Source organism: Narcine bancroftii, chromosome 6 (genome assembly GCF_036971445.1).
Source record: "Narcine bancroftii isolate sNarBan1 chromosome 6, sNarBan1.hap1, whole genome shotgun sequence".
NCBI classification, from domain to species: domain Eukaryota; kingdom Metazoa; phylum Chordata; class Chondrichthyes; order Torpediniformes; family Narcinidae; genus Narcine; species Narcine bancroftii.
In genome coordinates, this window is record NC_091474.1 from 146,589,389 (window position 1) to 146,602,228 (window position 12,840).

At 34.1% G+C, this 12,840-nt stretch overlaps 1 protein-coding gene across 1 annotated transcript in view; it reads right to left on the reverse strand.

The window, feature by feature from the left end:
* Positions 1 to 12,840, reverse strand: part of nol10 (nucleolar protein 10) — a 102,509-nt gene that overhangs the window by 34,940 nt on the left and 54,729 nt on the right. Inside the window, exons 13-16 of the mRNA XM_069886294.1 lie at positions 5,343 to 5,395; positions 4,675 to 4,801; positions 2,177 to 2,256; positions 1,838 to 1,936 (exon numbers count right to left, since the gene is read on the reverse strand). Coding sequence (XP_069742395.1) covers positions 1,838 to 1,936; positions 2,177 to 2,256; positions 4,675 to 4,801; positions 5,343 to 5,395 — 359 coding nt within the window. The remainder of the gene's footprint in view (positions 1 to 1,837; positions 1,937 to 2,176; positions 2,257 to 4,674; positions 4,802 to 5,342; positions 5,396 to 12,840) is intronic.

Here is a 12,840-nt window from a genome sequence, read left to right on the forward strand (position 1 = left end):
TTTTTAAATTATTAGTCTCTACTTTAACTTTGCCCCATGCCTTAAACATGAAGTTACTCAGCACATCAAATGATGCAGCACGCATTGCCCCGCCCTTTGTAAATGGCTTTTCTGCACTCGACATCCATGTATTCCATTCCTCACGCACATGGTCTTTGAATGGTTTGTTCAAGCAGACATTGAGAGATTGCAATATAGATGTCAAATGGGATAAAAGCCATGTAAGTATTATGTAGTGCTAATCTACTTTTAGTGTTCTCAGTTAAGTGGCTACAAAACGTATCCTTGACCAGCAAATTCCGTTCTTTGCGTAAACCGCCTGGCCACCTGTTTCACACATTGTCTATCCTTAGTTTTATACCATTTTCATCTATCCTTTTTCATGAAAATGTACAAAAATACCTGCAAGGAATTGCATCTTCAGTTTAATTTTGCATTTGAAGATTACCATGGGTCTTAATTTTGTCCTGTCGGCCATGAAGAATATTGTGCCAATACACAATGGTAAACCTGATCCTTTCATGGCCTGTACTTCTGGTTTGAATAGTTTTAACACCTTTCCATTCCACTGTTCTATTGCCTATCATGTCAAAATTCATGGGGGTTTTGTCCATATTTCTGGTATTTGCCAATGCAAACTGGTGTTTCTGCCAGTTATGTACAATAAACTGGTGAAAACTTACAACTTTATGATTAAGAATTTTTGGTCGTTTCTGTGCAATTTTTGTCTTTTGCTGTAATACCAAATTTTTCCTGTTCATGAAACAATTGCACCAGCCTACAGTAGCCTCAAATCCTTTACCGAGGTCTGGGTGCTACTTTGCCCACTGCAATGCAAATGTTCTTATTTTATTTTGGGTAGCAATCTTGCCTCTGTTCACGTACCCATTCTGCAACACGACTCCTTTCCTCAACAAACATTTTTTTTTGTATTTTTCTTAGTCTCTTCTTTCTTCCTCCAGTCTCTCACCAACTTCTCAAGTATATCACATTTTCTTGCAGCAGCGCAGTTGTTGGTTTCGATGGACTGTCCATGAATACAATCACCTCAGCCAATGCCCAGCAGATCAATCCACACGACCTTTGTGGGTCAACATCCATCCTGGTCAATGGCCCATTTCAGGCATTGTGATCTTTGGGGGGGTCGACTTGTATGCCAGTCAACGGGCCAACTCATGCATCCAGAAATGGGGGTCCACTTGTACATCGGATACACCATAAAACCCTTAAAATTAGGCTGAAAAATAGGGGTCGACTTGTGCGCAGGTTGACTTGTAATGCTGAAATATACAGTAGTTAAATAGGTTTTTTCTTTCATAAATGTACTTCAACTTTTTTTTGATCTTTAGGTTGTTGTCATGTCCTTTCTATTTTTACGTGCATGATTAAAACGTCACATCTCCATCATAAGAAATAATTAATGTTTAAATTTCACTTTTTTGTTAGCACAGGAAAATAGGGAGAGAGAAGCAAACGTCATTCATTCTTGATTTCAAATTTTTTAATTTAAAAAAAATGTAGACATTCAGCATGGTAAAAGCCCATTTCGGCCCTCGAGTCCATGCCGCCCAATTTATATCCAATTAACCTACACCTGCAGTACATTTCAAACGGTGTGAGGAAACTGGAGCCCCTGGGGAAAACCCATGCAGACACGGGAGAATATACAAACTGCTTACAGGCAGCTCGGGATTCAAACCCTGGTCCCGATCACTAACATTGTAAAGGCATTGCACAAACCGCTACACCTATGATAAAGTTAAAAAATAAATCTAGCCTCTAACACAAAAACATATGCTGTACCATTCAAAATTTGTACTGAGCAGTAGCCTCTTACCTGCACTTGGACTCTTTGTGCACGAGATTCTTCTATTTTCTGTCTGATCTTATCTTTTCGGTATTCCTCATAAGCAAATGGATTTGTCATAGATTTCACCTTTTTAATTAAACAATTCAAGAATTAGTAAAACCCATTGGAAAGTTGTTAATCTTCCAATAAGCAATTTCAACCTGGATTTAATTGAAATGAACAAATTTCTAAACATTTACAATTTAGCTATTTTATGTACTAAAGGGATAGATTAAATATTAAATAAACACAAGTATAGTACACTATAGTCTAAATAACAATTTAAGGACCAATCCTGAAAGCAACTGAACTGGCACATTTGGATACCTTGCGATACAGTCGAATGTCCATAAAGAATCCGTGCATGTATGCTCGAAGCATTGGAGTGCCAATCAGGTGAGCAAGACCTGCAGTTAAAAAGGTACACAGCACAGAATATTTGCAATTTTTGCCAAGACTATTGCTTACAGAATATTTAGCTTTCACACAATTTTTTTTTAACGTTTATTATTATTATTATTGATTTTCCTAAAAATATTGCTAACTTTAAAAAAAAATTCAATGAAGTGGTGGGAAATCCTGAATGCACTTTGAACAATCTTTGAAAATCATCCTAATCCTCTTTCAAACTTCCAGGATAAACTGGAGTTCCACCACTCCATTCTAATTCGTTCCCTTCACAGCATAAATTACACTCTGCAGCACAAGATAACAGATTTAGTGTCTGAAGCAGGAAACTAATGTTTTCAGCAAGTTATTTTGGCAAACATTCTTGCAGTACACTTGCTTAGTCTGCATTCCTCATCTACCAAAGACAGTTCAGTGTTGTTTAGAACTCTCCTGTGTAGTGGTAACCAAGGCAGCAAGTTGGTCAGTGCCCATTAAATAAAACTGCTCTCCATTTCACCACCATATCCTGTGTTCTGCCTGAATACTTATCTAACATGATGATTATACTTTTTGCATTTGACAAAGCTGTTAGGTCTGTTACATCTTTTCTATTGATAACAACCCTCTTCCCCGTATTATCTTCAGACTACTCATTTTGGCAGAATCAAGCAAATGCAAAATGCCATGAGTTAATTTAGATTATAAACAAATTTACTCAAATGCTATTTATCACCAATATCCTTAATAATGTCTGCAACATTAATTATCGAGTCACTTCAACAATAATATTGCATTCGACACCTTCATTTCCTCAACCCTTTTCTTATAGGCTTCACATTCTGCATCATCATTCTGTCAACCATAAAGCATCAAAATTATACAATATATTCTGTCCTGGTTACACAAGGGCTCTATTCCTAACACTGTCTATAAGCAGATTTCTTCACAATTCAGAAAATCTATTTTTTTAAAATAAAAAAATATACTAAACCAGAGGAAAATAAATTGTATTCAGTCACTAACGAGCAACATAAAACATGTTTTTATGCTTGAAAAATGCATGGAAGAATTTGTGCAAAGTCAGATTTCTGCAAGCCAGGTCATCTGTAACCTGGGAGCCCCTGTATGGTGTTAGGTAAAAACATCATGAGCTGGGAATGAAGAAGGAGTCACCCAGTGCTGGGCCGTAACAAGATGCAGATGTGACCTTGTACACTCAAGATAAGCTTTGCACTAACAAGAATGATGTGCAGCAGACTAACAGAGAAGAATGTAATAGTATGATAATTTACTAAGTACGTATCCTGAGGTATAAAAAAAAACACCACTTGCTGATAACGGCAGAATGCGCCTTCTCCAACTAACACTGTTAGTTGCAAGTGTTACAATCCGGTAATAAAGAACAAAGAACCTTGATTTCGACTCAGTCTGGTGTTTGACTCACTCATTCGTGAACAAAGCAGACCTAACAATGCCCAACCCACATTGATCAGTAATAACCATTGGTCTCCCAGCAAGTCTTTAATATCCTCATCCCTGTCTTTCAAAATCCCCCATTGTTTTCCCTCAAGTGGCATTCTATAACTTCCACCTTTCGCACTGTGGCTTTTGTCTCTTTTCAGACTTTGTGGATTAATAATTTCTTCTATTTATGTAAAAGACCAAGAATTTTTCATCACATTTTCATTGATTAATCAATTACAATTCAGGACATTTCCATTGTTTTCCCTTTCCAAAATCCTTGATGCTTGTTTTTGATGCAGAAAGTAATCAAAATAGGTTAAGTGGTTCATTGACAGTTTTAATCCTCAAGTACTTCTGAATACATCAATATGCTTCTGTAATTGTTTCCAAGTAATTAATTTATTCAAGAGACCTCCCAGAAGATGGCCTTGAACTTGTACAAAAAGCCAGTGATTAGAAGCTTCCTATTATATACAGTTAAAAATTAACTGGACAAAGTACTACAGCAGTGATCATATTCTAAGCAAAAAAACCCACCAAAATATAAAAAATAGATGACATTACAATATGGATTATGTACAGTTCAAAAACTATATAAACACTATAATATTGGGGGAAAAATGAAGTACGAAAGCTTGACAAGCACTTTAGGAGCCATGTTAACATTATAGAGCAGTTGCTTTGTTTATTTGAAAGATTTTCAATTTTCCATCTGGTAACTTGAAAGTATACACTAAGAAATGGTTTTAATTAGCAGTGGATAGAAATTAACCACATTTTATTCAAATTAATATCAACATTCAAGTTAAGGACTGCAGGATAAAATCTAGGTTATTTATTAAATGCTGTCTGGGCTTTCCAAAAAGTTTGCACATGTATTACAACATACAATATTTATGATGTTTTAGGATTTGGATGCAATTCATTTCATAAATAAATTGGCCAAATGTAAAAATAATTATACAACTTACCAAGGTTTTCTAGATCCATTTTGGTGACAAATTTATAATCATCATACACTGTAGATTCTGGGTTCTCTTCCAACTCCTCTGTCAAGTTATCCAGGAATGAACACCAACGGGGGGCAGGTCCCAATGACTATGTTCCCATTGAAAAATAATATTAATTGTTAAATTGTAAATAGCTAAATTTAAAAATACTTAGTTTTGTCTTTATTATTAAAACAGATAAACTTAAAATAGTATCTATGACACAAGAATGAGGTTACAGAGAAAACAAGAACTTTTCTAAAAAGCATGCTTAATTTTTAAACTGTAAACATTTAAAATTCTACCCAAAATTACTAACACGTCTTAATAACCACTGCCAAAAAAACACTATATACTTTTCTTCTGTTACTCTTGACAACTTGCATTTATGCAATGTGTACTTCAAATTAAATTATTTTGGCATCAGCTTGTAAGCACAAATTTTGAGGAAGAGTTATCTCCTTACTTACTTATTACCCACTTTATGATACATTTCAGAATATGCTTCAAATCTCAATTTTAAATCTAATAACTCAGGTGGGTAAAGCAATTAAAATATGAAATCTTACAAAAATAAAATCAGCCATTGTTCCAAATTGCTCCTCCGTTTACCCAGTGAGTGTGGAAAGAGGTTGAAGAGTTATACTTACAGGAACATAGAATGTATTGATCTTGGGCGATTCATTAGCCAGAAATAACATTCCTGAAAAAGTAAATATTCATTTTTATTACTATAATCCAAGATATTTTATTGTTGCAGTCAATATGACAATTTTCATAACTGTTTGCTGGGTCTTTCCTGTATCAACATCTGAAGTTCTGGGAGCGTAATAAAGGTACAATGAGTTTCTAGCCATGTATAACATACTTGCCACATTTTAACAAAAGAGGAAATGGCTGGCAATTAAATCCAAAAAAATTCTAATTCAAGATTTTAATTTAACCAATGCCCGGCACCTTTCTAACAAGGGAAGATATTCCCTTGTTTGATATTAAAATACCTTCCCAAATTCTGGCACTGCTTTCCTGCCCATTATAAAATGGTACAAACTACAGTAATCAATTTACATCAATTATTGTGCATAGTATAATTCAAACAATGTCACAAGTCTGTGCAGCAGTTTATATTCAAAAAATACTAAAAATCATATTATGCTCCAGATATCTACAATCCTTGTAAAAACTTGTCTTGCAAATCTTTCAAAAGCTCCGTGCCCCCACTCTGCACACCCCACCCCCCAAAAAAAACTTAAAACTTGTACCTGTCAGTATTTGACATTCTCACCAGGGAAAAAGGCTGACCATCTACTTAATCCATACATCACATGATTCATGCACCTCTTTCAGGTCATCTTCAGTCTCCAAAGAAACCAAGATACAAGATAAGTCTCTCCAAGCTCTCCCAATTGCTAATATTCTCCAATCTAACATCCGGGTGACCTCTTTTGCACTAGCTCAAAATCCTCCACATCCTTTCTGCAATGCAATTACTAAATTTGCAGACAAATGTTCTAACTGTGGCTTAATCAAAGTGTTGTATAGCTGCAGCATGACTTACCAGCTTTTATACATGTTTCAACCAAAAACCAGAATGCCACATGGCAACAGCAAGTTAGAGAAATGTTAATAACACCAGGTGCCAAGCAAAAGATGAAAGATCTTAATTTGATTACCATCATTAGAGATCAAAGAGCCCGAGCAGTAAGTTATTAGTTTCTCTTTTATTGAAAACTTTATTTATAAATTTTTAAAAATACATACAAAGCAACTTACTAAAAAACACTATATCCTTACTACCCCACCCCACTCACTTAATCTCTCCCCCCATGTCGGAGCACAATACAGGTAATTGTCGGTTGCTGTGAAGTGTGGCAACCCTTTACATCTTTAAAAAAAGATTTACCGTATATCCAAACCCATACATTTCCAATATGGATTCCACATTTTAACAAAAAAGGATAATTATTTCATAAATTATAAGTTATATTCTCTAAATAAAGAGATGATTTTAGATCATTATGCCATCTTTCTTTGTATATTCAATTCAACATTATTCTTCCATGTAACAGCAATATATTTTCTAGCTACAGCTAACTTCAGACGTAGAAATGCAATTTGGAATTTATCCAATCGTAATCCGGTTGTTAATGTAGTAGTATAACCCAATAACGGATCAAGTTATAGTTCAATCTTGAACAAATCTTCCTAAAATTTGATAATTTTTTCCCAAAAGGTTTAACTTTTTCACAAGTCCATAATGAATGTAAGAAAGTACCTGTCTGTCGTCCACAAAGAAAACACAAACCTGAAGAACTAAAACTGTTTTTTTCAACTTCTCAGGAGTCAAGTACAACTGATGTAAAAAGTTATAATTGACTAAACTGTATCTCACATTAATTAATTTCGTAACACTGTCTACACACTTATTCATCCATTCCTCCTGAGATAACATAATAGATAAATCCTTCTCCCATTTATCCTTCATTTTATACAAGTCGACCTTAACCATCTTCTCTTGTAACAAAGTGTACATTTCAGAAATGAACCTTTTCTTCCATTATATTATCAACAATTAATATCTCAAATTTAGTTTGTTCAGGTAAAACCAGATACCGTCCAAAATTTTCTGTCAATGCTCGAACTTGATAATAAGCAAATAAAAAGCTTGATGATATCCCAAATTTTTCCTGAGCCTAGTAAAAGAAAGAAACTTACCAGCTTCAAAATAGTCCTCCACCAATTTAATACCTTTCAATTCCCAAGCTTTCAAGTAGGGGTTATTAAGGTGAAAAAGGAATCGTTTTATTCTGATATAACAGTGTTTTAGCTGAGATTTTACCTTTAGTTCCTATGATCTGATCCCTTTTATACCAGGTCTCCATTTTAATACCGGGCAATTTATACTTTCGTTAAAAAAAAATAAGGATTCCATTTATATATAAAATGATGTACGTTTTGTTCAAAAATCTGAGCCAGTTCAACTTTAGCCCATACTGGAGGTTGATCAATATCAAACATCATATTAATAAATTTTAATTGCGCTGCTTCATAATAATTCTGAAAATTTGGTAGTTGAAATCCACCCAACTCATATCTCCATGTCAACTTCTGTAAAGAAACTCTCAGTAATTTACTTTTCCATAAAAAACAATCGTGCCGCTGTATTTAATTCCTTAAAAAAATTTTTTTTTGGTAAAAAGGAAAAGATTGAAAAAGATATTGAATACGAGGAATTACATTCATTTTAATGCAATTTACTCTTTCTATTAAAGATAGGGGTAAATCATTCCATCTGTTCAAGTCAAACTTAATCTTATTTAATAAAGGTACGTAATTTAATTTATATAAATTTTGATAATCTCTATCCACTGTTACATCTAATTATTTAATTTTAACAGGCCACCTAAACTTTGTAAACTGTTTACAATCTGAATAATCCTCATCTGATATTAGTAATATCTCATTCTTATCCCAATTGACTTTATAACCAGTCATTTCTCCATTTTGGTTCAACAAATTTTGAAGTTGCCCCAGAAAATTTCTAAGATGTGTTAAATATATCAACCCATCATCTGCAAACAAAATTAATTTTATATTCTTCCTCACCAACTTTAATTCCCTTAATGTCAACATTCTGTCTAATTACCTGAGCCAATGGTTCTATAACCAATGCAAATAAGGGCAGGTGACAATGGGCAGCCCTGTCTAGTTGATCTAGACAAATTAAATGCAGATGACACCTGTCCATTTGTCACCACCCGTGCAGAAGGATTTTTATACAAAGCCTTCACCCAACCAGTAAAGAGTGGTCCAAATTTAAATCTTTCTAACACTTTAAATAAAAAATTCCACTCAACACTATCAAAAGCCTTTTTCGCATCTAGCGCTACTATCATTGGTTGGTTGAGTTGCTGTCTTGATGCATTAATTATTGCAATCAATTTTGTAATATTGTCGACTGAATACCTATTTTTAATAAAGCCCACTTGGTCTACATGTACTAGTTGTGGTAAAAATTTAGCAAGTCTATTAGCTAATACTTTTGTTACAATTTTATAATCCACATTCAATAAAGAAATCGGTCTATATGAGGCAACTTTCAAAGGATCTCTAGCCTCCTTTGGAATAATTGTAATTAATGCCCTAGAAAAAGACTCCAGAAACAAACCAGTTTCTGTAGCTTGTTTGAGCACATCCATAAATATCGGAAGTAATAAGTCATAAAATTCTTTAGAAAATTCCATTGCAAACCCATCTTCTCCTGGAGATTTCCCACTAGGCAAAGTTTGTAATACCTCAAGTTCTAGCTCAGTAAAAAAAAAACTATCTAATTCATTTACATCTTTCTCATTCAAGGAAGGTAAGTTTAAGTTAGCCAAAAAAGATTCAATCTGATCACTATCCTGAGTCACCCCAGAAGTATATAAATCTTGATAAAATATATGAAATTCATAATTAAACTCCTGGGGTTAAGTAACCGTCAAGTTTCTCCTAACTACATTTATTGTCCTTGAAGTTTGTTCAGTCTTTAACTGCCAAGCCAAAACTTTATGGGCCCTCTCTCCTAACCCATAACAACATTGCTTTGATCTTTGTATCATTTTCTCATATTTATAAGTTTGCCAAGTATTGTAACATAATTTCAATCTAGATAACTGTGCCTTATTATCCTCTGTCAAATTCCTTTGGAATTTCTCCTCTAACACCTCTATCTTTCTCCAAATTCTGATTCTTTGCCAAATATTGTTTAACTTTTGCTGAATAACTGATTTTTTTTACCCCTTAAATATGTTTCTAAAACATCCCATAAAATGAACTTACTTCGTACTGAACCTTCATTTGATTGCAGAAAAAATGTAATGTGATCTCTGACATATTCAATGAATTTGATGATATGAAAGGGAAAATGAACAATATATATGAAGAAGTTTCTGCAGTAAAAATGGATGTCAATAAATGTTTGAAAGCTGTGGATACAGTACAAGTTTAAGAAGATTGAGTAGGCTTTTATTGACTGTAATGACAAGGTAGAGAGATATACAGAACAGATGGATTATAATGAACACTCCATCACTGGTTGGGATATTCAGAAAAGAGAATTCCTGAAGAAAATTGATTCGCTGGAAAATCAAGAGTTGACGTAATAATATTACGATAGTAGGTCTTCCAGAAGATATCGAAGGCATGGAACCTGTAAATTTTTTTCAGAAATGGATTCCTGAAATGTTGGGTGAAGAGTCTTTCCCAGATGGATTGGAATTAGATTGAGAACAGAGCGATATGGAAGAAACCTTTCCCAGGTCAACTTCCACTGGCAATTCTTGTTCTTTTGATGACTCAAGGCAACAGGATTTTTAAAAAAAACTGATTTGAGCCAAGATGCTATTAGGAGATGTAAGGAATTTAATCCTGCGAAAGTGGTTCTGAGGAAGAAGGGTATATACTTGGCTGTTTTGAAGGTGTTTTATGAGAATTTTCAGACTCATTTTTTTGAGAATGATTGCGATGCTTTAATTTTTGCTAATTCCTTACCAGATAATCAGTCAAGTTCTGAATTGCAGAAGCAGTTGAAGTTGCAGGTCTCTCTGAAGAAGAACAGGAATGGGAATGGGAAGAAGGCACAGAAACTCAACGATTGATTGACAAGAAGATGACAAACTGAACGTGGAATAGAATCTGTGGGCTGAATGTCACAATTTTGTACATTGTTTTTTTAAAAGATCGGTGGGGGGGGGGGAGTGGATACCTCTGAAACTTCCATTCATCTGCCACTAGTGGTATTGACCACACCCAGTTTATAGATGGGGGGGGGTACCACTAAGGTGGAGTTTTTTTTAGGATTTAAAAAAAATATATTCTTTTTAGTTTCTTGAGTTTTTAATTTTTGTTTTTAGTTCAGTTGGTAGTGCTTTAAGGGTTTTTTTTTTAAAAAAAGGAGCTTTTTAATTTGTTCTAGTGTTGACTGTATTAAGTGTCACTCTAAATGAAAAAATGAATAATTTGAATTTTGCAACTTTTAATGTTAAAAGGCTTAATCACCCAATTAAAAGGAAGCAAGTATTGGATTACATTAAAAAAAATGAAGGTTGATATTGCATTTCTACAAGAGGGTCATTTGACTGAGAAAGAACATTTAAAGTTGAAATGTGGTCATGTCATTGCATCGTCTTTTAACTCTTAGGTGAGAGGGTTAGCTATTTTAATACATAAAAAAAGTTACCCTTTATGTTGGAATTTTCTCTGCCAGTGCTGGTAGAGTATTGACAGTTAACTGTAAAGTTTTTTCAGAAGCTTGGACTTTGATGAACGTGTACCCTCCAAATGAAGACGAAGAAGAATTTGTAACTGAAACATTCTTGAATTTGAACCAGATGGATGAGAATATTTTAGTAGGTGGGGATTTTAATTGCTGTTTGGATCCAGTATTGGATAAATCTCCAAAAACTTTGAAGAAAGCAAAAATGGCGAAACGATTGGCTGTATTAATGAAAGATTTGAATTTGGTTGAAATTTGGAGATGATTAAATCTTGACTGAGAAAGATTTTTCATTTAATTCTGCACGACATGATTCTTTTTCCAGAATTGATTTCTTTTTGGGATCAACACAACAACCAGGTAGAATCATTCATGTTGAATATAAGAGGTTTTTGTCCGATCATTCTTTATTATTAATTTCTTGTCCTGGTCCTGAGGTGGTAGAAACTGCTCATCGTTGGAGATTTAATGAGATGTTATTAAAAGTGATTAGTTTCAAGAGGCCCTTGAAAAGGTTATACAGAATAAATCCTACCACATGTTTCAGTGCACAAGTCGAGTCATGAAACCCAAAAAAAACAAAAAAAATGGGGGGGTGGGCAAACTTATACACTGGATATACTTTTAAGACCTTAAATTCAGCTCAAAATCCAATCCACAATGATGCAGTGTACAAGTCCACCCTTGAAAAACCAAAAAAAAACTGCGACAGAGTTTCATGGAGTTTTTTTTTAATTTGAAAATAACCACACAAATAACACCATTCAAAATGCTATCATTATCGAAAAAGAACAACACATTTAGAACCTTTCAAAATCATTCTTGCTATCATCGTCTGAAGTAAAGATGGGAGCAAGCACATCCATACTCTCACTGTTTAAACAGTCATTATATGGATCCCAGTCTGTATCTGATGAGGTGGTTTCAGTTTCATTGTCAGTGTCCCACAATTAAATCATCTACCGTGCCATCAACTGCATGAGAGATACCACACTTTTTAAAAACTGTTTTATCAGAGTCTGTACTTTAACTTTGTCCTATGTCTTGAGCATGAAGTTACACAGCACATCAAGTGATACAGAACGGATTGCCCCACCTTTTGCAAACAACTTTTCTGCACTTGACATCCATGTATTCCATTCTTCATGCACATGGTCTTTGAATGGCTTGTTTTTTTTTTTGTTTTTTTTTTAAAATTTTTTATTTTTCACACCATAAATCACAATAGCCATGATATACACTTTTTCTTTTCCACACATTTACAGTGACTTTTTCTCCCTCCCCCCTCCCTCCTCCCAAGCCACCCCCCCATCCCCCCCCCCCTCTCATCCATTTTAGTTATACAATCTAGGTTGCATTAATTCAGTTAGACAATGTTGTCATTCAACAAAAATACACCAGAAATTCTACTGAGTCCATTCTTTTCTTCTCTTCTCCTTCCATCAACTTAGGTAATGTTTGTTCCCGGTAGGTTTTCGCTATTGTATTTAATGTAAGGCTCCCATACTTGTTCGAATATTTCAATATTATTTCTTAAACTATATGTTATTTTTTCTAATGGAATACATTTATTCATTTCTATATACCATTGTTGTATTTTCAAATTATCTTCCAATTTCCAGGTTGACATAATACATTTTTTTGCTACAGCTAGGGCTATCTTAACAAATCTTTTTTGTGCATCCTCCAAGTCAATTCCAAATTCTTTATTTTTTATGTTACTTAGGAGAAAGATCTCTGGATTCTTTGGTATATTGTTTTCTGTTATTTTATTTAATATCTGATTGAGATCATCCCAAAATTTTTCTACTCTCTCACATGTCCAGATTGCATGAATTGTTGTTCCCCTTTCTTTTTTACATCGAAAACATCTATCAGATACTGTTGGGTCC